Consider the following 27993-nt stretch of genomic DNA (forward strand, 5'->3'; position numbering starts at 1 on the left):
ATAAATTAACCCCTTTGATGTGTTAGTGAGCCCATGAAAATGGTTTCCAGAGAAAGATGCAAATAACATGTCTTTCAAGAAAAGGGAGGCAACCTAGGTGAACTGATACTTTATTAATAAACAATTTTTTTCCCTAGTAATTCACAGACTGCTTCCAAAACAAGATTTAGAACTGAATACCGAGAAGAAAGAGCAAATATAAATAACATAACTGCCTTCTATGATCTGGCATTGCTTACAAAACAAAAACATTTGGTAACTTCTATGTTGCTTAAAGTTGCTTCTTGTACTCGTGGATGCTGTGGTTGGATAGGATGCATGAGATTAAACTGACTTCTTGATTCTGTCTTTTCTTACAGTGTTTGGTTTGTTCTCTTTCTAAAGTCCCAAAATGTTAACAAAACAAAGCATACTATTTTAAAAACAATTCTAGATTTACTCAACAATTCTACTTCTCTGTTTATTGGAGTAGCTTAAAAAAGAAAAGTATGGGGAAAACATTAGAGCATCATTACATTGTTGAAGAACGAACACATCAGCAGACTAAATGAAATTTTAAAAGTCCTCTAAAACATGTAACACTGTTGAAATGGCTGATTTGGAAGAGGAAAAAAGGGTGGGAATACCAGGAATAGCAGGAAGTCATTCACACTCTTATTAGAACATTGTTTTTTAAGATGGAAAGTGTCCACTTAGAATCAAGCAAGGGAAGATGAATGTGTTTCTCTATGATGTTTGATCGTTTAAATTCTATATAAAATCCAGCAGATCAAGCTTTGAAGTGTAATAAAATTAAAAGTACAGTATTACACATTGTTAGTACTGCTACCTTTTTTCACTGCCTGCTAATAATCTTCTCTCTTATTTTGAAGCTCAAGATTGCTATAATGGCAAGTACTGGTAGGAAAGCATAGAGCAGTAGGAAATCCATTGTGAACCGGGATAATGCACCAGGAAAGTTTTGTTCAATGAATTGGATGCCATGAGAGATTGGACATTTAGCGTTTATTGTAGTGGAACCGTTGTCTCTATCTGTCAAAAGAAAAAGATAATTCCTTCAGTATATTAATCAGTAAAATTAAAACTCAGGCTTCACTATCTAGGTTCATACATTTAATTTATCTAGCCTTAATATTATTTTAATGATGAATTAAACCCACAGCTACAGCTCCCACCTTTTTGGTGTTAAGAACAGACATACCGTGTGTTTCTGCAGTTAATCTAGGCCATGTTATTTGAAGAAACAAACAAACTGCCTCTAGGAGCTTTCTGTTTTGTTCATACCAAGTAAATGAAGGGTCTAGAGGGGCCGCACTTTGGCCAGTACAATAGATGTATCATTCCCATTAAACATCAGCTGTTAACGACTACTACCAAAATCATGGATTCATTTTCTAACAGTTGTTTCTATGGTTGTATTCAAACAGTTACACCTACACTTCTCTAATGAAGAGGAACAGGAGAGATTGATGACAAATAGCGCATAAAGGATATGTAGCCTTGGAGAGAAGCACAAGCACCTGTCCACAAAGCCCAAAATATCTTAAGGCTGAAAGATAGCTTTCCCCCTGTTGACAGATTCACATCATCCTTCTAATCCTTCCAACCTGACTGTAATGTCTTTCACTTACTTTGCTCACAAGCAGTGAAGCACAGCCTGACAGACCGAAGCTGCTCAATATTTGCCATGCTAATACATTGGAACTGAAGCCTCACTAGAGTTAGAGGAAATGTCTGGTTGGATGTTATGTGTACTGCTGCCTGCACTGATATTCGATCCTGTACCATCTATTTCTATTGCTACTCTATTTGTGCAACTGCTCTGATAAACACATAGTAGGCTGCAAAGTTGACTTTCCAAAATGGAGAATGAAAGAACAGGTGAAGAAGATGAAAAACTGAAAGAATGAGGAATGGTTGAAAAAAAAATAGATTGACTATTTATCTAGCTTGCAGATACGGAGTTACAGTACATTTTTCCTAATCAGTAAGTTCAGGATGTTTTAAATAACTAATAAGCTTTCTTTAGGTTATCAGGACAATTTTGTTGTTTGAGGAAGGAAAGGAATACTTCTGAATACTTACCACAAGTGAAGTTTAAGCCATAAAATTCATTGACTACCAGAATCTCACTGCTGTATTTTTGAAAGGTGAGAAAACTGAGTATTTGAAAAGGCATTGGCATTTCTTCTATGGTCCTTTTAAGAGACAGAGAAGTTAAATTGTCATTTGCTACATTCCAAGAACCAGTTCTGCCCTAAATTGAAACAATCTCTCTGGTTGTGGGAAAGTTATAGGAAGAGTTCTTGGCTGTAAATGTCAGCTTTTCAAACATAAGTTTTATTTCAGTGCTAAATGAGACAGCAATGAAGGTTCTCTCTGACTTTGGTAAACGTCGTAACATTCAGTCCTTACTTCTTGCTGGTGCATTGTGATGTTCCTTCACATTTATTAAGCTATTTATTGATTTAATACTTGTATGTAGTTGAGTTTACACAAATTAAAAAAGGTATCTGAAAAGATGAATGATGAAACTGGAGAAAAACATTAATAACATTGTTGAGAACAACTGTTTTTTTCTGAAACCACTATTTAATGTGTGAAAGTTCCAGCAATTATTAAAACTGGTAGGATTTTTTTTCGGTAGAATTCTCTAATATGGACAGCATTTCATACGATCGTGTTGGCATAAGTAAAAGAATTCAGCTGAGCTGATAGATTTGAATTGCTCAATTTTATCTTCAAGTCATATGCCATTTTGCAATAATAAATAAACATTTTAATATCTTTGCAGATATCTAAAGTTATTATTTGTGTGTGTGTGTATTTAGTACAAAGTCTAACATGATTAGATAGTTCTTCCTCTCTGAAGATAACAGCTGTACTTTCATTCCCTTTCTCCTCTGCATCACTCCTCTGAAGCAATACAGATTTTTCTTGAAACTCATCTATAAGTAGACTATTTTAATGTCAACACCATCATAAAGTAAAATGTTTTCCTACCTTACGAGTCCGGTTCCCACTACCACACCTGCTGAGTTAAGCAGCACCACTCCACTTTGGACTATATTTGGGTTTTGAACAACCCCAAGCATCACAAGGGTGAGTAGTTCACCAATCACATGGGACGCCAAGACAACCGCAAAGAAAACTCCAAATCTGAAAGGATCAGGATACAATCCCACAGTCCTGTACAAAAAAAAAAAAACAAAAAACAAATGAACCAAGGGATATTTTTAAACAATTTGGTTTGGGATGAGACCTGGAATGTATCATTCATTTTTGTTTTCATTCATTTCTGCAATCATCGCTCATTAAGAGCTTATCCCTTAGCTATTTGCGTGTTTGACAGAGCCTTAACAAAAAGGGCATCAACTTAAATTCTGCAGATATATGAGCTTTCTCCATCTAGATTAAAGAGAGTTATGTAAAAATGTAACCATAGAAAAAATGTGTTATATCAAAATAACCACCATGCCTTTAATGATCCCCTAAACTAACATTCTCCTCCTTCGAGTCCATTCAGTAAGAGTTGAGTTATTTATAGGTCGTATATTTAAAGAACACCCTTATGCAGACAATTAACAGATGGAATCTTGCACTTCTGCACTTACATGTAATGGTAAAAACAGGTATACTCATCCTAATTGAATAGAAGGCTAATTGAATTCACCACTCCTGAAAGCGTAATTCATCCAAATGCAATATCTTCCATACTTTTACACTCTTTAATAAACTCACACTGTTCCTTGCTTTTCCCTCACTTAAGGAAAACTGTCCCCCTCCAATCTGTCCGAAATACTAAAAAGTAAACAAAGATAGCAATTGTTTGGTAAACTTGACAGATGATAAAATCTTTAATTACATGGTGACATAGTACATTTCTACTATACTTCATTCCAAAATTGCCTCATACCAGTACATACCACGTGTTCTGCTTAGCTAGCAGGCAGCTATTTGACACTTCTTTTTCATATTCATTGCTGAGATGAACATGAGAAGTCACAGGACTCTGTCATATTTTATAATCCACCACACCCAAACCATGGCCTTAAAGTAGAGCTGTTAATTTTCTCACAGGATTTCCTGTAGCATACTTTGCATGTAATGCTGAAAGAGTATTATAAACACGTGGCTGAACTTTTGACTCTTGACTCTTCATGTACTAAACATTCACCAAGCCAGTAGGTATTTAACAATCTCTAATCATAGATGAGAGCAGACAGAGCAGCTCTCCAAGGTCCTAGTATTAAAGTTTCCCCTTCTCTGAAACGCTCTAATACAGATATATATACCTGTATAGATAGAGACTCACAAATTTGGGATAGGTATAGAAAGAGAAGAAAACCAAAAAGGACAGAATAAAAAATCAACTCAGAGAAGAGAAAATCAGAGCAATAGAATGGTAGGATAATATAAACTGTTAGAATATTCTCCAGATATTATAGAAAAATCTATATCATATGATATCTATATCATATGAGTGACAAACAGTAGCTTGGGACAAACAATAACTTGTGACTCTCAGGAGCTCCACAGATCTTCTATCAGTGACCCTAAAATATACTTTCCAAACCACACCGTCCTCAGAAATTGGCTCACTGGCACATAGCAATGGAAGCGCTCGAGTGAGCAGAGTGCATCCCAGCACTTGCTCAAGGGAAATAGTAACAGGACTTTGAAGGTAGTACTGCCTGAGGCAGGCAGCACTAACAGCTTGCAGAAATACATACCCAGGCAGTTAAGGGGACCTAAGGAAAGACTGCCTTGCTTTAACAGAACTGCTTTTATTCATATCAACACCAATCTATCAAAAAACAAAAACAAAAAGCCCACAAAAACAAAACAACAACAGAAAAAGCACCAAAACCAAAATCATGTTCATATGTCCTCAAATCTGGAGTATAGGAAATTTTTCTTTTGGGGCTTTAGTCTTTCCATCTCAGAAAACCTTGGAGACCAGTTGTTGGGACCCGAAATGAAAAGGGGATGGTAAATGCTTTTGTGCCTGAGCACTTCCCTTTGTTAGCTCCTACAGAGCAAGAGGAAGAACACCAATCTGTTTTCACATGTTTTTCTAGATAGGAAAACAACTATTTCAGGATCCCCCTGGCAGACTATCTCCTGGCACAGAAGTTCTAATTCAACAGTTGATGGAATTTTATGCAATTTTACTTAATCTGTTTTCAAATTACCAATTGTATCCCGCTGCAAAGCTACAGCAGAACAGCTCCTGTATCCATTGTATCTTTTACAATAGTTATCTCGAGAACCAATTTTGCCAGCCTTACATACTTATTTGTTATTACTTTTGTATGTACATTCAAAGTTTGACCTACATGAAATACAAAGCCTTCCTGCAAATACCTCAGCAACTCAACTGGTCTTCAGCAAGACTAGCAAGTTCCTAAGGGCCGCTCAACTCCCTGATCCTATTTGACATCTCTTGTTTCAAGTGTACATCTAATCTTAACGCTGCCTGGAAGAGAAGGGTTAGAATTGCATAATCATTCCTTAAATTTTCTTTGTGATCCTTCTGAGAGAAAATAGCACTAAGCCATGCAGGGAGGCTTACTCTGACAAAGGAACTGAAATAGATACAAGAAGAAAACAACAATGTGTTTGATGGTACAAGTACTTACCAGTACATAAAGGTGCTGAAAATTACCACGCTGAGAATACTGAAGGGCAGGAAATGTATGATATAAGCTAAAAGCATTTGCCACTTCTGATACAAGCCATCTTTGCTTTCTTGGTCGCTGATAGCACGTAAAGGTGGGACTGGATTAAATACAATTAAAAATATAAGAAATAAATAATCTTTAAATAAAGAGACCAAGACCTGTTGTCACAAAATTGACATTAAGCACTGAGACAGCTTTGTGCATTTATCAGAAACATTCTGTTTAAACTACCCTGTTCCCCTCTTCCCACTGTGATTGTAAAACTTGGTCCCTGCAGAATTTTCTATATTGAGTAAAACAGATCTGAGGCGGCTGCATGCACTCTTCTCTTTCTGCAGATACAAATAAAGTCTTGGAAAAGCTGCCATCACTGGATAACGTACTGACATGCTCTGATCTCAAGGTGATGACAGCAGTGTACATTCCTGACATGAGCGGAACAGTTTTTAGGGTTGTAAATGCAAACTACTGTTGGTCTTTGTGTGACTAATCGATGGTAGCTGTAAGAGAAACACCCTTTGATAGAAATATAATCATCACATAATAGTCTTAAACCAAATTATCCTTCCTTGTCCTCAAGGCTGTTTTGTACTTCCACCCTTTCCTTGTCTTTGTGTTTGACCTTACTTAAGGCTGTAAATTTTACACCTAGACTTTGTCCTGTCCTTTGTTATGCGTAGGCTTTCAAAATAATTTCTCCATAAGCAGGTCAGTAAAAAGAAGTGGTGGGGATTGCCCTGTCCTTGGAATCATGCAAAGTCAGGTTGGAGGAGCTCTGAGCCTTGATCAAGCTGCAGGACATCTAGTTCAACTCCCCTGCAATGAACAGTTGGACTAGATGACCTTTAAGAGTCCCTTTCAACTCAAATGGTTCTATGATTAGGGGCATAGTGATTCATTGAGCACAGTGAACATGGAGTTTCTTGGATGTGCTACTCTTCTGCGTTGTGAAGCTTGCTGTTGCTTCACTTTTGAATTTCATGCTTCCCTATCAACTCTTATATTACCTAAAACTGTAGGAATCCTTTAAATGACAATCTTCAAAAACTACTTGCTCCTAGTTACAAAATAGTGGCAGCAGTACCTGCTGTTGCACATAGTAGAGGACAGAAACTCACAAAGGGCAGCAGCATTGAGCATCCCTGTGTAGGGAGGAGCACTCACGCACTGGTAGAGGAGACCCACACGGTTCTGTACTGCTCCTTTTTCCAAGTCAGATGTTAGTCTAAGAAGGAAAAATGCTACAAACAAGCCAAACAGAAGATTCTGGAGGAGACGCATGATTATGCCCATCTTATCTTTAGAGAAATTTCTTGTTATCCTCCTGTTAATGAAACAAAACAATAGCAATATACCTCTTAGTTATGACTGACCATGTGCTCATAGGGTATTTAGCTTTGAATAAATCTTACATACAAAATATTCCCCCCAAAAATAATATGAAAAAGACAGACAGGTGAAGTGATAAACTAAAATAACAAAAAAAAAAAAGACTTACCTTAAAAGAAACCATAATTTGGAAAGGGCACCAGGTGAGTCTTTGTTTTTGAATGGTATGGGTGGAAGGTCTTTCATAAACCTTGTTCTCTCAATGGCTTCCAGTACTTTCCTAAAGATCTCCGAGTTTTTGTAAGCTGATATAATCACCTGAACCCTGCTATAGGTTTCAAGTTCACGTTCCTTGCTTCGAGTGTCCACAGAAGTCAGATCCACTGTAAATTTACAAAATATTTACCATATGTACATCACTTTGCCCTCTTAATCTTTGCCCTCCCATTCCTGGAGGCATTCAAGACAAGGCTGGATGTGGCTCCAGCAGCCTAATCTAATGGTTGCAATCCTGCCCATGGCAGGGGAGATGAAACTAGATGATCTTTGAGTCCTTTTCAACCCAGACCATTCTATGACTCTATAATGATTCTATCTGTTCCTCCCTTGCAACAAACCTTTCCACATCTCTATCCTAAAAGCTGCAAATAAAAGGTTGACAGAAATACATGAAGTTTCCTTTACTCCTTCTTTTCTATTTGAAGCAGAAAGAATGAATGATTGTGCAAACACAATAAATCTCTCTGTTTTGTGTCCTCTGTAGGACCCTCAAGGCTTATGTGGAAATGCAAGGACTTAAGCGTTCCACAGTCAGACCTTCACCCTTCTTCCTACGCACAAGACAGGTTCCCAGCTGAGGATGAAAGGTGATCTACTCTTAAGGTCTATATCATCCTTAAATGGCAGTTTTACAAAGTTACGTTCATTTTCAAAAGACAAATTAACAGGAGAAAAGAGTATCTTCAGCCCTTGTCCAACAATCTCAGTTTGTCCTCAAAACTGGAATTCTTATGACTATTCCCTAGTGCTCTGAAAACAGGAATTTAGCAAACTGCCTTTAACAGTGAACTGAAGACTTCATTCTAAACATGAACACTCAAAAATGGGCCACACTTTATAAAAGCAGCTGAACGTGACATGCTCTAAAACATGCAGGAAACAAATGGCAACCAGGCAGTTTCCAAAAAAATGATGAAATAGACCAGCCACGAGACCAAATAGCTAATGCCTATCATGTTTTTGTATTTTTTTTTTTTAAATTAAATACAAAGCATGCAATGTTTCAACAGTATAACCCATGCTCAATACATAAGATCTTATTTTCCTCTGCTGCTGGTGTAAATGATATCAGAATCTGTGCCTTCATTCACATCATTAAATCACACAAAAAATATAAACTACCAATTTTCTGAAGACTAAATATTCTGATGATTCTTAGCTCTAAACTGTATTTTTTCCTTTTCTTGTCACATTCAAAGGTTGACATTTGAAGAATGCATTACTTTCTTTACCAGGCTGTTTTAAAGGTGGGTCTAAATCTCAAATCATCTATGCATTTGAAGACTATTCAAATTCATGAAGACAAAATTATCCTCACTGTCACACCAGTATTTTCAGCTTCATCCCATTCCAGCTTCATGTCAACAACCATCCTCTCTTCTCTCTGAATTTAGGATGCCATCTAGACAATAGAAAAACACTGCCTTCTCTGAATGTGCCGTTTTTCTGAACACAGCTTTTTGACTGGTCACGTTCCCTGGTTAACATTCAGCTATTATTGTCAGAAATCAGCCTGCATACCAGATTTTAAAAGATACACACACACACACACACACAAATGTACACACAGACATATTCATTTTTTCCACACAGGTCAGGTACACAGATGCTCTGCAGTGAATCCAAGCCTCACTTTAAAAATCTGTTACAGATACTTCTTTGACCCTGAATTAGTAGAACAGAACTCAAAGCTTTTGCAAACAGCCTGTTATCATCTCCAGAAGAATCTGTCCATTCTACTTGAGTAGTTCACCCTGGTATTAGAAACTCCCAAAACTTTTTGAAGTCTCAGCATTTGTTCCTTGGTCATCCTCTAGTTTTTCTGTCCTACCCAACAGGCAACGACTTTGTTCATTTCTTTTGGCATCAAAAACATCCATGAATGCTTTCCATAGTTGTGGGATCAAATTAATAACCTTATGTTCAATGGATAGCCCTAGGGACATGCCATCAGAAACCCAGAGGTTCAATAAATTTAATAAATATGAAAATTCCTTTTTCATTGCTGGCTTATTCCTTTCTGCCGTGTTTCAGTCCTACTGGAAACTTTTGTTGTTGCATGTTGTCCATGCACATGTGGATGTCCTCTTTTCTTCTCTGAGCTGATTACAACTATAGAGTCAGAGAAAAATTCAAACACTTCCCTTTCTATGGAAAAATTTTTATCTTGGGAAGAAAACCTGTTCACTTTACCAAAACAACTTAGATAAACTTACCATAGAAATCAAAAGGATTTGACTGTTCAGGACACGAATAGCCACAGTTGCTAAAAAATGTGATCATTTCCATAGGGTTCCCGCAGAAAACCATTTCTCCAAAGCTCATGATGGCTACTTTGTCAAATAACTGTGGGGACAAATTAAGATTGTAGCAATACGTACTGGGAAGAAGCACATTAATTCTTGAGTACAGCTACTGTCTTGGTAATAAAAATGCTTTGACGGGAAAAATAGATTTGACACATTCAAACTTCCTTAGTATATTTCTGTCAAACGAAGTTTGTCCTTTCTATCAGTCCTCTCTATGGTTATGCAAGATGACACATTTGTAAGCTCTTAAAACTTAGAGCTCTAAATGCTATTGGAGACAGCAGTGTACAGAGCTAACCCAAGAACAGAAATAAGATCTGAGGATTTCTGACTTCACTTCTAATGTACCTTCACTTACTGACTCGCCTTCTTTGGTGCTTAATAGTCTCAGTCTGCAAAATCTCCAAATTATTGGGAAAACTATCCTGAACTATTAAGGACTTTAAGAGCACTACTCTTTGGGTGTACATTTGCCAGCACAGGGCTCCCAACTTGTTATGCCCAGCTCATTCCCAAAGCACCAGACCAATTCCAGTCCAGAAGAGCACCATCACTTACAATTGCTTTGTGATCACTCATACTAGATTTATTCAGCCAGAGAAGTGCCTTGCGTTCATGGGGTGGTGCAAATTCAAAATAGTCTTGGGAAGGAAGACCATACCACACAACCTATGTGAAGCTAGAAGACTTGAAATAAAAGCTTTTTTTCCCCTTTCTATTCCAAATCATAGCTTCATCTTGATTTGCAAGCATTTGTAACAATAAATAAAATGCTAGTTTTCACAGTGCCAGCACACATGGGGGATTTAAATGGCTTCTCCCAGTTTTGATTTGGATAGCAGCATAACACAAAGGTTATGCACACTGTGTCAGAGCTATTGGCACAGAGCAGTGTGTATCCTAATATGCACTGCAAGTGGCAGAAGGCCAGATTTGTGAAGTTGAAGACAAGCCTATGTTTACACGGGGGTAATGTTAGGGAGAACTTTAACACAACTGTACTTGATATTGCCCTTTTATACTGAAAAGAACTTAAATACTAAAAAGGATGGTAAAAAATCAAATGCTGAGTAGATATCATTTACCCTGAAGAGTTCTGAGCGAGGCTGATGAATGGTGATAATCACAATCCTGTCTTTGTGTGCAAGTTCCACAAGCAGTGAGACGATCTGGTTTGCAGTCAGGCAATCCAGCCCTGTCGTTGGCTCATCAAGCAGCATGATCTCTGTTTAATGGTAAGAAATAACATTAAAACTCAGGTAAATGGAGAGCAAATGTTATGACTTCTGCATTTGAAGCAAATTTGAAAAATGCTATAGAAATTACTGTACATGTGAAGTTCTATGTGTAACACAGAGCATGCACATTCATTACCAAGGCCTGGTATTTCATCTTTATTTAGCTTCAATGCTCAGGTTCAGCTACTGGGGATAAGAACATGTGGAACTACACAACAAATAAGAACATAGTGATTTCTTTCTAAGGTCAAGTGAAATCCATACATTAGCAAGATAGATTTAATGTGCACTTGCTTCTAAAAAGAACTGTGGTGGAATTCAACATGTACACAAATGTAAATATGGCTGAAATAATTAGCTAGAACTTATTATATGAATTAAATATATAAATAATGAAATTAATTATGAAAAAAAATCAAGAGTTTCATGAGAATACACTATGTGTAATTCTCTAAATGAAAGCAGTTTTTAAAATTGCATTTTCTTCACTGTTTTATTGCATATGGAAGGGTAAAAGTTACGGTCAAATCATTTAGTTTCACGTAGGCGATACATAGCAGAGAAAAGGCAGTTCAATCCTAGGGTTTAAGTATAGGAAAGAAGATTTTTCTCTTTAGGTTTATCCACACAGAATTACTACAATATGAGCTTAATTCTCTGTTACTCAGTTTCAATTTTCATTCATACTTTTTTTTTCTTTACACTAAAATTAAGACATACGGAAGCATGGTGTGCATCAACATCTGGCTTCTTATCAAGGAAAAGACCACATGAGAGCTATTATACTCCTGAGTAATTTACTCTCTTTTGTTTCTTTCTTTTCCAAGTGAGCAAAGTTCATGTGCAGACTGCCTTTTTGACCCCATCAAGTACACACATACATGGCCCAATGTCAGACTCAGTGCTTGCATACATAGGGCTCTGATTGGTTCTATAAACCGCAAATTAATGTGTCACAACTAACGTTGCATATGTGGGAAGGGCAAGCCCAGAAACAGGTAAAAGAGTCTAGATGCATGTTCAGTCCTTAACATTTTAGATTTAATTCCTGTCCAAGACCAATAATCAATTAATGGCAAACCTGAATTATGGCTTATCCATCTCCATCATTACTAGGCTAGCTTTCAGTGAATTACAGATTAAAAAATGTATTTGTATTTTAAAGTGAGCTAAGGAAGTCCGTGGCAGAAACACAAAGTAGCACTGCTCTACTTTATGTTCAAAATCCTCTTTGTGGTACTTACTGGGATCTTGTAATAGCTGGGCTGCAATTGAGACACGACGCCTCTCACCTCCAGAAATTCCTACATATATTTGGCTTCCAATTATTTTGTTGGCAATGTGGCTAAGACTCAGCTCGGCCATAACTGCATCAACCTGAAAAATAATTCCGATTTAGAAAGACCAATCAGTGTTCAACTCAGATACTAACTCAGATACTCAGAAAAACAAAAACTGAAGGGGAAAAAAAAGGCATAATTTTAAGCTAAGACTTTCCCAGAATGTTGCTTGCACCCATTGTAACTGGAAGGATTTGGGCCTGATTTTTATTAGATTATTTTTAATGCAGTAATCCAATTACTTTTACAAATATTTTTTCATTTCTACATATTCTAAAATGAGTAAAATTTTAGCTTTGCTTGACATTAAGAGATGAGGAGGTCAGAGGCTAGACATTAAGAATAACATGTTAGTCTGGCTTCCAAAATAAGGGAACAGAAAAGCAAATCAATTCTGGAGAAGTACAAAATACTGAACGCAGAATAGGTGAAGAGAGAAGACAGAGGGCAAGAACTTTCAACTGGGAACTTATGAGCCGAGGACAGAAGGCGCCCTCTAGTAGATCAGAAACGTGCATATTTTATTGAAAAGGTAGCTTGTGAGCAGCTCAGTAGAATGGTGCATTTCAGGGCTGCTCTGGTTAGTGAGAGAGTTCCCCCAGGAGCCAGAGTAGTGTTAGTATCAGCTCTGCTGTTCAAGAGACTGGCCAGCATACACAGCCTTTAGCATTACAGAGAGCTGGGTTTCCCAGTTGGCCAATGGGAGCTGAACTCTGTGCCAATAACATCTACTGCAGCAGTAATTGCTGCAGCTTTGAACTAAAGTTTTGTTCCAAGATATTTGCTGGGAAATAGACACAAGCTCCCTACAGAGGTGGTGAGCATTAGGGAGTCTATCCTGCTTCTTGCTCAGCAGAAGGATATCTCTCCAGCTGCAGAATAAGGATTATGAAACTGCATAAATATAAACCACGGCCATGGGTGAAAAGTGCTTCCAGTAAAAGCATTTCATGATGTCATGTCTGCATTCCTAGCAGAAGATGATAATACACAGACCTTCTTCTTGATGAAGCTGTTGGAGCACTTCTGAAGAGCAAGTAAAGCTGTGTAGGTCAGAGACTCTTCTATGGTGAGGAAGCTTAACAAAGCATCATTCTAAGAAAAAGGTGAAGAACAAGTAGCAGTTAGTCCAGTAGTAATTAAGGTACTGCTTTTACTCACAGTCTCTCAATTCATTCATGCAATTTATTCACTGCTTTGTACCAAAGCTACTAGTGAAATTGTGGTGGGAATACATTGTACCATTACAGTAGCAAATACTTTTTTGTTGTTTTTGTTTGTTTGTTTGTTGGTTGGTTGTTTTTTGTTTAACAGAAGAGGAATCACAATACACACAAACAAATGTGGAGAATAACCTGTGGCACATAAGAGAAGCAATCTCTAAACTGTTCCTTCTTCAACTGATGCCCATTCACATACACTTCACCAAAAAAATTGTCCTTATCTTCCAGTCTTCCTGATACTGCATCCAGAAGTGTTGTTTTCCCAGATCCTTTCAAACAAAACAAATCAATCATACGATGAGATGAATTTTGCAATCTCAAGAGCAACGGCATCACTTGAATGGAGACATGTGAAAATAAGGAAGCATTAAACAAAGTCTTAACATGAAAGTAATAGGAAAGCAATTGGGAAACTAGAATAAGTGTGAATTAGCATTTATTTCCCACATTCACACTTTATCGTGAAACATTTGCATTTGGAAGTAACCTTATCTTTTATTGAAGTTGTAATTGCTAGTTAGATGGCAGAAGATAGAACTCTGGAAACCAAGTGTCATGTTTTCACAAAGCAGGGGTTAACACAGCTGCAATTTCATTATTTAAAGCACAGACCTCAGTCACATTCAGACTACTGTGTTAGTCACCAGTAATAACTCTGATTTTATTTCTTTGAACATAAAGGAACAACTTACCAGAGTTTCCTAAAATCCCCATAATCTGGCCACTCTCTATATGAAATGAAACATCTTTAAGTATTTGCCGAGTCCATTTGGTATGGTATAAAGGAACTTTCCACCAGGGGCCAACACTCTCTCTTGGAAAACAAACATCAGAAAGGAAGAAACATTGAAGATGCAAGAAGTTTTGCATGACACACATACAAAGAACTTTGGAAATCTCCACTACATGACCCACCACGAGGTGGGCAGCCCTACCATGGCCCTCGCTCTTCACCAGCCCAAGGCCGAGCCCGCAGCCCACCTGTCCCAGCCCTCTCCCCTCCTTTCCCGGGGTCGGGTCAGCTCTCAGCAAGCAGGGGCTCACCTTGCCTCCAGGATCCCTTGTCCTACCTGACACTGTAGGAGACCCCCCGCACACTGATGCAGTTGGCGGGCTGTGCCACGGCCTTCGTCTCGCCTGCCTGCCCACTGTTGTCACTCCTCTCCGGGGCGGGAGACCCTCTTCCCGTCATCCTCTTGCACCAGAGCCCCACGGGCCGCTGCCCTCACACCACCAGCCAGATGCCTGCCACTGCCACCATGCCTCTGCTGGGATGGGGGCAGCTCCCCGCTCCTCCTAGAATGGAGCAACTAGTTGCCCCCAGCACACGCCACCCTGGGAAGCGCCTACAAGAAAACAGAGCGTCTCTCTGCACTTTCTTTTCCAGAGAGCAACTGATAGCAGCTTCAGCTAATCGCCTATCTGATGTACCTTTAGCCCTAGCTGTCAGCGTCTGGGAGGAGGGGAGTATTTCCCAGTCCACAAGGTCACGCCTACTGCAGAGACGCCAGGGCACTGCTCTGAAGGCGCTTGGAAAGCTCAGAAGCAAGGAGAGAAGGCTCCCTACGCCTCTCCAGGAGCCCACCACCAAAGCAGCACAGGGCACATCCTGTGCACCCAAGATGAAGAAAGCCCCCGAGAACATCACTCTGGAAGATGCCAACTGGAGCCAGGACACGTGCACGAGCTCATCGGTGAGTGAGAGCTGTGAGAGGGCTGGCTACGGGCTGCTGGGGAAGCCCAGGCTTCCTCCAGGGACTGCAGAGAGAGCTCACAAGGTCTTAGTGCTGCTTTTCAGACAATTTAGTATCTTGCTGCTTTCCAGTGCATACCTAGACAGGAAACAGGGGAATGGAGCTCTTCCAGCAGCCCTCAGCTGAAGCTGAAAGTTACATGACTTGGGTGAAATGAGAACTCAGACTATGAATCCCTGGAAGAGCCTTAGCTCTGTTATGACAAAAGATACAGGATGATCTCTGAGTGTTGACTTAGGATAACGTGCCATTGCCCCGTTATTTTACAAGACATTTCTTCAGCAGAGATGGTGGGTATTTGATATTTTGGTTGGTTAAATTAATACCCTGTCTGATTATGATTAACATTTTCTTACTGAGCATACATTGTTTGCAGCTACCATTTGCTCTTTATAAGCATAGACATTAGCAAATTATCTTCTGTATGTGTGCAGTGGTGAATTAACTGATCCAGGTTACTATGGTACAGTATGGATGAATTAAATAACGAGCATGCTCATAGTGTACTTTAATTTTTAGCTGCCATAAAATACCGATTTCAATACATACCATTTTGATCCAGTAGACATTAATACTCCAACAGTCATCCATTTCTTCTACAGTAATAAAAATAGAATAGATTAGATTCATCTCCCTATGGTGGCATAGGATTTAGCTCCATTTCAGAAATAGACTCATTTCAACTGAAAGATGAGCATAGCACAGCATAGCTGGCCCTCTGACATATCTTTAGAACAAACTGCATTTCATGCTGGCTAACAGGTAACATTTCAACCTTCTCACACTTTTGTACTACGGAAACTTAACAATACTGGTATATCCCATTGCACATATTTCCATTTCTATTTCTCTTTTTCTTTCTTTTTTTCTGTAATCAAATTTTAATAGCTCTTTAGGTATTGCAATTAACTGTTGTAACTAAGCTAGTACTTTCTCCACATCAAGGCCCAGGACAGTATTTTTTGTTCTGAAGAAGATAACAGCCTGTATTTCACATACAGCGGAAAATCAAACGTTCTTGAGGTCAAAGAACTCAACTACCAGGTAAACACTCTACTTTATGTAATTCCCTTGAGCAGGGAACATATCCAGCAGTTCTTGTTTCATTTTGTAAGCCATTTTAGAAGTAGAATAAAGTTCAAGTTCACATAAATGTTGCACAGTAAAATATACAGAAGTTTTGTAAGGAGGATCATGCTCGTGGCTGTAGTATTGACAATGGGCTCCATGCTCCATTGTAAACATTTCTAGTAAAGCTTGAGGGTGACACAGGAGAAGAGGTCAATTTATAGGCTGTTTTCTCTGTCTTAAGCTAAATTACTCCTTTGAGGACTGAAGCAGAGGGATTTTCCATCCGGTCAGAGATAGCAGGAGCCTTTGCTGGCAAGAATGTGTGTGCAGGAGGTGTGGTAGGATGACATGGATAACAAATACAAAGAGGATTTCAGGAAACTAGTGAAATTTGTCACCTCTCTCTGTGCCATGGGGCATCTGAAGTAGGCTTCGTAATTTCCAGTTTTGAGTAATTTTAAATTGTATTAAAAAATAATGTATAATAGCAATACATTACAGGACAGATAATTTTGGTGATTAACAGAAATAAGAAGCAAAGGATGAAAAACATACACGCCTCGAAGAGAATTTTTGTATTTTTGTATTTCTGAATATTAACATTATTTTAACTTATTCTTTGCTTTGTGACAAATTTGAAAGTATTTACTGTGAAGTAGTTTATTGTTTGATTTGTTTTTTTTCTTTGTTAGGTTAACCTGGCATCCCAGATTCCCTGGTATGAGAAACTCACACAGATGCAACTGCTATTGCCCTGGAACTCAGGTCCTGATTCTCACGTGTCAGTAATCCAGAACCTGAATTTAAAAGTTCACAGCGGTCAGATGCTAGCTATTATAGGAAGCACAGGTAAGAGCAACCGTGTTTCATGATTTGATCAATCCTTGGATAAAACGTACACAATTGAAAACAATACTCATCAGTCCCTTGAAGGGCAAAATCTAGCTGAGAAACAACTAGTGGAAATGCATCATTTAAATACATCATTAAAAAGTTAAGTGTGAGAAAACAAAGAATCATAGTGGAGAAACATGTATTCTGAATTTGTTTTCAAAACCAATTTTTCCTATGACTTGTATATTTGCTCTTTGTTCCTTGAGATGCAGTGAGGTGCTGCTGCCACTATGGTTTGCACTCTCACCTCTGTTGCATGTGAAGCAGCTTCATGGCTCTTATTAAAAAAAAAAAAAAAGTAGATTGCAGACCTCACCCAGTAATATAACAGATATGAAGCCAGACCCTGCAAAGATCAGTGGCAACTGGTAGAGCATAGCCACAAATAGCAACTCCCTTCACATGCAAACAATCCTTAGAGGATAAACTACCACCTTCAGATCAATTAATGTAAAACTTAAGAAGATAATTCCTCTTCTGTTTGACTCACAGTGTCTTAAAAACAGATCTCTGGTTTTTCTTCCCCATTGTCATGTGGAATTTTTCTGAGCATGTATCTGTAAGGAAAATGAAGTTGCACCTTAGAGATTTCCCATAATAAATGAAAAAGCTTATGATGAAATAACATTTTGCAATATAGGTATACCACTGTTGTAAGGTAACATGCACTGAACACATACCCTTTTTAGCAGACTAGTCAAACTATTTTTAAAAGCTGTTTATCATCTATTTTTCCAAATGCCTTAGTAAAATGGGTTAAACTGCTGATGAGTTTCACAATATCAATGGCAATCAATATGTCACTCTTAAATTGAGCAATACATACTTTACAGATGGATGGATTTCCTTTTTAAAATGTACACATTAGAAAACAAGTGCAGTTAATCTTTTAACAGGAAATCTGGAAATAAATGACATCTAATCATAATGAGAGAGCTCTGTGTTTACCTTAAGTATCATACAGCATAAGGGAAAAAGTCATTTGCTATTTAATTCCAAATAATGTTTTGATTACATTGTTTTCATTTCCTTATCTCTGAACATAAGCCAGCTTTTCATAATTATTTAAATGACTTTTTGTCTTATTCAAATAATAGTAATTTCTATTTGATCATGATTAAGATTTTTATTGTCAGTATAATCATTTGATGCCTTAGTCTTTTGGATGTTACAGCTGCCATTTCTGAATCCACAGCTCCTTCCAATAAGTAAGATCATGCAGAGTGTTTAGGTGACAGCCCTGCAGCCAGGCCAGGATTCCACCTTTCAGCTATCTCTCCAAAGGGTAAAAGAAAGGTGACTGGGGGGACAAGGAGAGATCTTGCTTCTCACATTCAAAGAGCTGTCCTCAAAGCCCATCCACCCAATTCTCCTGAGAGATGACAAAGGTTGAAGTCATCCTCCATTCTGGAGGGGACAGATCTTCTGAGCATGAGCTTGCAGTCATGTGTTGGCATTCTCTTTCAAGACCATTCTGTATTTGCAGCATTAGAAAAGCAACAGTTCAGGAAAAGAAGTTAGGGAATGAAAACTACCGTGTATAAATCAGTTTTCAAATTAATGTTCTAGAAATGTACTTATTTTCCAATTTTGATCATTCTAGCTGGCGGAAAGACATCCTTGCTTGATGTGATAACCTGCCGGGATCATGGAGGCAAAATCAAGTCTGGTCAAATCATGATCAACAACAAACCCAGCACTCCCCAGCTTGTCAAGAAATGCATTGCACATGTGAGGCAGGATGACCGACTGCTACCCCACCTGACTGTCAGAGAAACGCTATTGTTCATTGCCAAGCTGCGCCTTCCAGCATGTTTTTCAGACTTGCAAAGGCAAAAAAGGGTAATTAAGCTGTTGGGAAAAAACAAAGTTGTCAAAAACATGTCTGACAGAAGTTATCCAATAGATTCAGTGTGTTTGGAGTCAGAACAGCTAATCTGGCATTTTTTTAATTTAAATTATGAGTTATAAACCTTTTTCTTATTTTCAAAATAGAAACCAGCAATTGTTCCAAAGTGCATAAAAAATAATGATCTAGAGAAAGCATCAGAGAGGCTGAAAGAAGAGATACATTTACTTACTGCTGAGCAATTTTTAAATGATATCTCTAAAATCAAGATTTGTTTTCAAGTGGTTCTTGATCAGACAGCACCATAATATCCAGATGAATTTTAACTATTTTCAGCATTTTCTGTACACAAACGTGCAAGTAAACTCTTTCATTTTTATTCCCCCAGGTGGAAGATGTAATAGCAGAGCTACGGTTGCGGCAGTGCGCGAACACAAGGGTAGGGAATGAGTACCTCCGTGGCGTTTCAGGAGGCGAGAGGAGGAGGGTGAGCATCGGTGTGCAGCTGCTCTGGAACCCAGGTGAGCAAAACCCAGACAACTTCCTTGAGTTCACCACAAACCCCTGGGAGAAACAGAGAACGCAAGAGGATTCAGGGAAAAGTCACACACAAGTTTGCAGGGAGGACTTCCTGAAGGAGTCCTGGAGGGATGTTTAGCAGCCCTTTGCACTTCTGCCAGCTTTGCCAAAGCAGCAGCAGTTACAGAGCCAGGCAGAGTCCCCTCCGGAAGCCTCCACTCACCATCAACCAAACTACTGAATACTGTTAGAAGTCACCCTCACACTCCACTTTGTGCAAATCTGCATGAGGTTTGTCTTTTCATGACTGTATGCCACAATTTACTTTGGAGGCTTGGTTATCTCTTATAAACCTTGGATTGCTTTTCTTTCTTTCAACCTGACCTATTCACAAGTACAATGTTAACAGTGAAGGTCATTCTCTTGGCAGCACAGGAAGACATTGCACTCTTGTGCAACTCTGACGTGGCTGGCTTATGCCACTAGAAAATGCCCATCCTCTTCGGTAGAAGCAAAAGATGAGGCTGAATCTGCAAGTGATTTTGCAGGAGTGAATTCCTGACTTGCTCTTATTTTTAACAACAGCACTAATAATCTTGGCTGAGCCTCTTGTTGCCTGACATTTCTTTTCATCCCTTCTACCTCCACTTGCAAATACTTGGAAATGGATCTGAAAAGTTCTAGCTTATATAGAGTTATACTTCTGATATTACCATGAAAGCAGAAGCCTTTTTTTTTCTTATAAATGATGATGCTTAGAAATAGACGTGCTGGTACTGAAGTAAAAAAAAATAATAATAATTAGTTCAAGGAAATTTAAGTAAAGATACAAATTATATCCCTCATCACAGAAAACATGTCTGTATACAGACATTGCCTTGTGCATACTGAGGCCATTATGTTCCTTAACAACATAAACACTGCAAAGCAATAAAATCCTTGCAAGTTTTTAGCAATCAATTGCAAAACAACAGCAACAACAAAAAATTTAAGCATATGCACTAGTCTTCATTTGTGGATGTGAACAGGTATGAAATAGACCATGGGTTGTGAGGAGAAGCTATGTAAAGTAATAATCTGAGAATTTACATAAATAATATAATAATGTAAGATCTAATTATTTCAGCAGTTAGAGTATAAAAGTATTACCATTGCATATTCACATACTTGATTTTTGTACAAAGAACAAGAACTGCAGAAAAAAATATAAGTTTAACAAAGAACCTAAATCTTCATCCCATTGGAAATAAAAAACATTGTTCTTATTTCCAGTAGAAGCAAGACAACATTTAAAAGTTACTCTTAGTTATTATATTCAAAAGAACAGTGGAAAAAAAAAGTTGTCTTGATTGAATGTTATATGATTCTAGTATGGAATACACTTCAGAATTTTTAAAAGGAATATATCTGTGAGATTTCATGTGCTAATAACTTTTCACTTAGAACATATTTTCCTAATCAGCTAAACTCATTGCCTTTGGCAGGAATATTGATACTTGATGAACCCACATCTGGACTGGACAGTTTTACAGCACATAACCTTGTGATAACATTATCCAGACTGGCTAGAGGAAACAGATTAGTTCTTCTTTCACTTCATCAGCCTCGGTCAGATATTTTCCAACTGTTTGATTTAGTTCTTCTGATGACTTCTGGAGTCACCATCTATTCTGGAACAGCTAGAGACATGGTCCAGTACTTCACAGAACTAGGCTACCCTTGCCCGAGGTACAGCAATCCTGCAGATTTCTATGGTTAGTATCAAGTACTGTCATAAAAAAGGTTTTTGGAAGTCATTTGCTTTTGTGGGTGTATCAGCAAACATTGACTTTTATTGACCTGCTTTAGACATGCCTTATCACTGACTCTAATCAATACTGTAGTAAGGTCAGTTTTTTATACTATCCTTATTTGTCAGTACAGGAAATGGAACAAAAAATAAGTAAAAAAAATAATTTTTAAATAATCCTCCTCCTAACCGTGCCAGATGTAGCAACTCTTTCACAAGCTTAGTACACTTATTCCCATGTTTCAGCTTGTTGAAACTTTTACCCTTGCTGAGAAAGACTTGGATGAACTGATCAATTTCCTTCTGTAGATGGTTCTCTGAAGTTGATTCAAGAAATACATGGGAAGCTAGTTTCTCAGGGGGAGGAATAATATGCACCTGGAACAGTATAGAAAAGAGGAGTGCTGTTCACCAAAGCATATTGGAAGAGAGGAAAAAAAAACCAAACATATAACAGTACTTTTTGATTCCTCTCCTCAAAGAAATTTAACTACACGGTCCCAAATCCATCATTCTTCTGTTTTTTCTGCATCATTCAAAGGGAATCTCACCCTGCCGATCTAATGGCAGTAGTATTTACCACAGAGGCTGCCTCGGCTGCTTTCATTACTGCCCTCAAGTCTTTGCATTCAAGTTAGCAAGGACAACGACCGCAATGCATCAGAGTAACCTCTTACACTGTGCCTATGTGGCAGCCAGTGTCAGTTCTTATCAGCTACGCACAGATAAGACAGAAATTAATCTTAATATCAAGTCCTGAAAAAAAGACCTTTGTCACTAATGTGGTTCAGAGCAGTCCTGCACAACCTTAAGGAAGTCCTGCAGCCACTCCCATATGTCTCCTTGGGAGACAAACTACCTACCAATTTGGAGGCAGGGAGGGATGAGAAAAGAAGGTGGAAGATCATTGAGTGCAATGCTCAGAGCCACAACTGATAGGAACGGTGGAGAATATAGGCAGATGGAAGGTAGAAATAGAACACAATGGCAGAGGATGCCACGGCAAGGAGGAGTACCTGAAAGAAATACAGAAATGCAGAAACATACAGAAATACCGAAGTGTGGTGGATAAAAGAAATGGGGGACCACATCAGAAGGGAAGAGTTAAATAAGGTAGATTGCAACTCATTTTTCTGATGAACTTCTGCTAAAGCGTGGCTCAGAGAAGATCAGCTCAATGATAGGAATTAACAAACGTACAGATTCTCCCACTAAGCATCTATAAAATATCAGGTATTTTCACTCTACATTGAAAGTCAGAACTACTAATACTACTGTTTAGATTTTGAAAAATAATTTGTTAAATAATAATATTTTTAAAAAAGCTAAATGAACTACCATTGCTGCTACTATGTCCTCCTTGGTTAATATTCTCATGCTTTCTCAGTATCCACCTGAAGTTACCTGAAGTAACTAACAAAATTTTAACCATTGTAGCTTAATTTATGCACACAGGTCAGTGAGTTCACGATGAAATTTCTAATTCTAAACACATCATATAGTTATCACATCTGTAGCATAGCATACAGTATCATGTCAAATCATATCTTGCAGTTGACCTGACCAGCATTGATAAACACACTACAGAAAAGGAGATGGAAAGCCTAAAAAGAGCAAATACTCTTGCCAGCTTGTTCCAAGAAAAAATCAAAGATTTCGATGATTTCTTATGGAAAGCAAGTGAAGGTGACAGTGTTGTGACCACTACGAGCAAGCACAGGTAATGAAAACAGAGCCATACAACAGATCTGGAATAACTGCTACAACCTGAGCTAGTTTCATTTTCTTTTAATTTCTTTTGATCAGCTCTCATTTAAAACCAGAAGAGGTTATCAACATGCCACACCATTCAAGTGATCAGTTACCAGGAGTCTTGAAACAGTTCACTGTATTATTAAGGTAACCTTATTGCCAACTTAAACAATTATGTATTGTGCTCATTTGCATTTTAAAGCATTAAGAAGTACAAAATGTGAAGTGAGAGCATGCAGACAGTGCTTGCCTAACACTAGCAAGCTATGGAGCAGAGGTGTTGCTATACCAGATCACCCCAATCCTCTGAGTAGGGCAGCAGTCCTATATGCATTCCTTTTTTTCTGCCCCAGGACTCCTTTCAAACAAAAACAATCTCCAGATCACATTGCTGCAGGTTTTGGCAGCAGCAGGAGTCTCCAGGCTCAGGAATGTGCATCCCAGTTTTGGGTACCTCCATTCTGATCTCTGTGTGAAGACAAGGTGACTCAACCTTTAGCAAGCCTGGGCAGCCTTCTGGGGCTCAGGCATTGCCATCCTCGTGCCTCTGCCTCAGATTTGAAGCCAAGGAGGCTTCAGTGATTAGAGCAATCATGGATGGATATTGATAGTTGAGATTCATGCTTCTGTACTCAAAAGAAATACAGCCAACTTGCTTAATATACACAGAACATCGCTGCTAGTATCAGCTGGTATTATAGGCCCTTAAAAAAGACACTTCTATTGCTGAAATAATTGCTTCTGCATCTCCAAAACCAGTTCTTCCTGCCTCACTGAATTCCTTCAAGTTTTCAGCATTTCAGACCTGAAAAGCTAAACTACAGGTGCTCTTTTTGGCTTTAATTAGGTCAAATAATGTTTGGAAGCAGATTGACAAATACCTGACCTACTCAGAGTTAACAAGTTCAACAAACTGATGTTAGCAGAGCATTTGAAGCAATATATCTGAATATAACTGGCATTAATACATTATGATGAATGTTGCTGTTTTCCTAGTCGTCAAGTCTCCAATGACTTCAGAGATCTTTCAACATTACTAGTCCATGGATTTGAGGCCCTTGTCATGTCATTATTAATTGGATTTTTGTACTATGGACATGAAGGCAGACTCTCCATTCGTGACACATCAGCACTGCTGTACATGATAGGTGCACTAATCCCATTCACGGTGATTTTGGATGGTATTGCCAAATGTAAGTGTGAACTTCATTGTAAGTGTTATAAATCAGAAAATTCTTTAATTAATGAAAAACTACATTTACTAAATGCAACTCTAAGGTGAAACCAGCCTGTTTGTTTCTACCCTGTAGGTCATTCCGAAAGAGCAATGCTTTATCACGACTTGGAAAATGGAATGTATTCTGTGACCCCATACTTTTTTGCTAAGGTAAGTGGTTGCATTGCCAGGAAATGCACACAGATGGATTAGGAAAAAAAACAATGACAACACATAGCCTTATACAAATAATCATGCTCAATTTATACTTTTTTCTTTTGTGTCTGACACCTAAAGCTATCAATTTTGCTTCCTTGGTGTTAATAGATTAAGCCTCACACTACTTTAAATCTGCTGCCATGTCTCATGGCTGAGGTCTCTGAGGTTCTACGGCCATAACTTGGGAATTCTGGAAGTCAAATTTGGTGGTTTGTCAGTTTTATATAACTTATTATTTCATTAACTGGAGCATCTTTGGAAGTCTGATTACATTTTGATCTGTAAAACAGAGTCTTCATATTAAATTGCACCAATAGCAAAACAGCAATAGCAAAATGCTGTTAGATTTCCAATAGTTGTTTGGGCCTGTACTGATCAGCTTGAAACAAATGCATTAAATGCATAAAGAGCCAGATTTTCTGGAAATATATTAAAAGTTAAGAAAAATTATATTCTCTTTTGAATTAGGGTTTAGAAGAATCCCTTCTTTGTGATGTTGCCACTGTGAGATGAGTTCTGCCTGCCATGGCATCTGTAATTTAGGTTTCCATTTCTGCACAAGATTTTAAATGCTTATTAGTGGTTGCCAGAGAAAAATATTCTTTGCATTGTGTCACAAAAATTGCACATTATTCATAGAGGAGTAGTTGTAATTTGTTACAACCTTGGTATTAGAGGATGGTAGCAACTCTCTTTGAAAAAATTAATCATAGTAATACATGTATATAGGTTTATATACACATGTATCTACATATATATAGTCCAAGGATATATATATGTAGAGCTGTGTATATCTACACATATTTACTGTGTATATATATTTTATATGTAAAGATACACACACAATATATCTTCAGACATTTGAGAAACTTCAAAACATATGCATATATACTTTTTTTTTTTTAACAGTGAATTAAGTAGATGCTAGCTAGACTGCCTCTGGACAAAGAAGGGAAGTGATCAGTAGCTTATTTCAGATTTGATGTCATGCTATCTTCAACCAAGCTTGGACAACACACACTCACAATGAGTCAGTAACAGTGCTCCTGTTCTCAGGCACACTATTTCTTAGGGAAAGTCTCCTCAATTCTTAGAAACAGCAAAAACTGTATCAAAACAAGATATCTAATCTGTAACAAAAGGCCTATTGATATAACAATTAGTTACAGGAATTGTCACAACAATGGAAAAAATAGCAATTGCATTCTAAGGGGACATTTCCTGAAGTTTTTCTAAACAGTTCATAAATACATTAAGGCGCATCTCAAAATTCTGTGATTGTTGTGTAACTTATTTTTCTCTCTTTTTTTTCCCCCCCCTTCCTGGACAGATTCTGGGGGAGCTCCCCGAGCACTGCGCTTTCGTTATAATTTATGGGGTTCCCATCTACTGGCTGACAAATCTATTTCCTGAAGCAGAACATTTTTTGCTGAACTTCTTCTCAGTGTGGCTGGCTGTATACTGTGCCCGTGCAATGGCACTTTGGGTGGCAGCACTGCTGCCAACATTACAGCTCTCAGCTTTCTTTGGCAATGTCCTTTTCACTTCATTCTACCTGAGTGGTGGTTTTGTGATAAGCCTGGAACAGCTCTGGACAGGTAAAAACAAATCTCCCAATATCCCTCTGAACTGTAACACTGGTGGTTTGCATCAGCAATTGGTTGCAGCACAGCTGAGTCTCATGCAGGAAAACACCACCTTTACAGTGAGAGTGGAGTTCATTTTACGTTAGTTTCTCTATCTGGAACTGAGATAATGATAAGTTTGGTCCAAAAAAGCATTATTGAAAATCTGGAGTGTTATCTGGACTCTTTGGAAAATTATATTCAGTAAATGAAGATTGAACTCCAGTGAGTCTTAGTAGACAGCAGGAATTTGATGGATATAGATATTAGCTTTCTCCTAATTTACATCTCCACAAAACAATATATTTTGTCCAATAATAAACTCTCATACATTTATGGCCTCTGGTTGTCAAGAAGTTAGAGAAACCTGTTATGTATGGCAGCAAGACAGCAGTTCTGCTTATTTATACATATTTTTCCTGCCATTTTTTTTTTCTAGTTCCATATTGGGTTTCTAAGGTATCTTTTCTCAGATGGAATTTCCAAGGCATGATGCAAATTCAGTTCACTGATTCCATATATGATATGACTTTTGGGAACATTACAATTAAAATTCCAGGAAAACTTGTAAGTCGCTCTCTAATAAAAATCTCAATAATTAATTCATTAGCAAAAAATGTTGTCAGTTCCTAATTTTCTGTTCTCTGTGGTTACAGGTAACCAAGTCTCTGGGCCTGGATTCAGAGCCTCTCTACATAAGCTACATCATCGTCGGCAGCAATATTTTCTGTTTCCTGCTCTTATACTATCTATCATTAAGGTTCATCAAGCAGAAATCAAGCCAAGACTGGTAACAGCAAAGCATGCAGCTGGGGCAGCAGGTTACAGCGTCCCTTGCAAGAGAATGTGGGAAGCCTATAAGCTTATTTTTGGTGAGCATTGCTGAGGTGCTGGGAGAGCAGGCAGTGGCTGAGCAGTGCTGCATGAAGTGAGCCCAATTCGCCACAGGATGGCAGCAGAAGACCAGGAGTTGGGAGCCAGGTTGTTCTCTAATCAGACAAACTGCAACAAAAGTGACTTTTTTTTTTTTTTTTAAATTTACTTTTTGGACATTCAGGTTTATAGGTGTCACCTATATAAGTTAACTACTACTTGAAATATTCTAGGCGATGGGCTACCTATTTAAAAGGACCTAACCTAATACTGTAATAGCTGATGTTCCAGGCCACACAGCACTTGAATGGATGGTGATCCTACAGAAGTGAGATCAGCACACATGAAAGACTACTTTCTGCATTAATATAAACAGTGCAGAGGAAAGCAATGTGAAGATTTCACTGAAGCCTCAGGAGAACACGCAAGGATGAAAAACTCAAGTATTAATTATCCTATATTGTTTCTAATTGCTTGAATGTTTTAAGACTTCACCCTTGTTCCAGTTAGATGCTCTTGGTGCTCAAAATAAGTATTTTCTCACTATATGTATGATTTCTTGTAACATATTTTTATCTTGCCTTCTTGGGTCTGTTTTTACAGCATAAATGCACATCAATTTATTGTTATTAATCATCTCTTTCTCCATGGCAGTGCAAATCAGCAATGTGCCAGTTTGGGTTCCTAAGATTCTCAGGTAGGAAGTAGCAAAACTCCTCACTGGTAATTGAAGATCTAATGATGTAGTCTATGAAATGATGCACTTGTGCAGCTTATTAAGTTCAGCCGTAAGACACAATACTCAGAAAAATAATAAACAAATGGCTGTAATTCGCACACAGTCATGCTAAGCACAGGTGCAAATTACCAGTACAGATGTTACGAGCAATTTATAAGATTAGCTTGCTTGATTTTAGACATTTGGATGCACATCTCTGTGCCCATACACATCAGAAATGCAAAGTACATCTATTCTACTTCCATTTACTGTTATGTTGCACGTAGTGCAATCGGCTATAGTGCCCTGGAT

General features: G+C 38.2%; 2 protein-coding genes across 2 annotated transcripts; one reads left to right on the plus strand and one right to left on the minus strand.

Annotated features, from left to right (window-relative positions):
* Positions 1–231: 231 nt before the first annotated feature.
* On the minus strand, positions 232–14632 carry ABCG5 (ATP binding cassette subfamily G member 5). The gene is made up of 13 exons (XM_090135157.1): positions 14473–14632; positions 14095–14216; positions 13535–13671; positions 13176–13274; positions 12084–12216; positions 10687–10826; positions 9509–9638; positions 7183–7396; positions 6803–7008; positions 5643–5781; positions 3004–3189; positions 2086–2198; positions 232–1032 (listed from the first exon to the last, which is right to left on the minus strand). Exons 1-13 carry the CDS (start codon positions 14592–14594, stop codon positions 836–838), a joined length of 1938 nt encoding a protein of 645 aa, XP_089991283.1. The 5' UTR covers positions 14595–14632; the 3' UTR covers positions 232–835.
* Positions 14632–27993, plus strand: ABCG8 (ATP binding cassette subfamily G member 8). Its single transcript, XM_031599649.2, has 13 exons — positions 14632–15096; positions 16102–16200; positions 16920–17076; positions 18725–18963; positions 19359–19491; positions 20974–21243; positions 22833–22998; positions 23085–23177; positions 24027–24223; positions 24341–24417; positions 25796–26063; positions 26530–26657; positions 26747–27993. The coding sequence occupies exons 1-13, from the start codon at positions 14644–14646 to the stop codon at positions 26882–26884; spliced, it is 2418 nt and encodes an 805-aa protein (XP_031455509.2). The 5' UTR covers positions 14632–14643; the 3' UTR covers positions 26885–27993.

Source organism: Phasianus colchicus, chromosome 2 (assembly GCF_987193195.1).
Source record: "Phasianus colchicus chromosome 2, bPhaCol1.hap1.1, whole genome shotgun sequence".
Classification (NCBI taxonomy): domain Eukaryota; kingdom Metazoa; phylum Chordata; class Aves; order Galliformes; family Phasianidae; genus Phasianus; species Phasianus colchicus.

Bases quoted from the DNA above. Each gene is read 5' to 3' on its own strand.
- ABCG5 (XM_090135157.1), bottom strand. From the start codon at position 14,594: ATGACGGGAAGAGGGTCTCCCGCCCCGGAGAGGAGTGACAACAGTGGG. The intron at 14,217-14,472 runs GTAGGACAAGGG...TTGTTTTCCAAG, and splicing joins GGGGTCTCCTACAGTGTCAG to AGAGAGTGTTGGCCCCTGGT. The intron at 13,672-14,094 runs GTAAGTTGTTCC...TTTGTTTGAAAG, and splicing joins GGGGATTTTAGGAAACTCTG to GATCTGGGAAAACAACACTT.
- ABCG8 (XM_031599649.2), top strand. From the start codon at position 14,644: ATGCCTGCCACTGCCACCATGCCTCTGCTGGGATGGGGGCAGCTCCCC. The intron at 23,178-24,026 runs GTAACCTTATTG...CTGTTTTCCTAG, and splicing joins CAGTTCACTGTATTATTAAG to TCGTCAAGTCTCCAATGACT. The intron at 24,224-24,340 runs GTAAGTGTGAAC...TCTACCCTGTAG, and splicing joins TTTGGATGGTATTGCCAAAT to GTCATTCCGAAAGAGCAATG.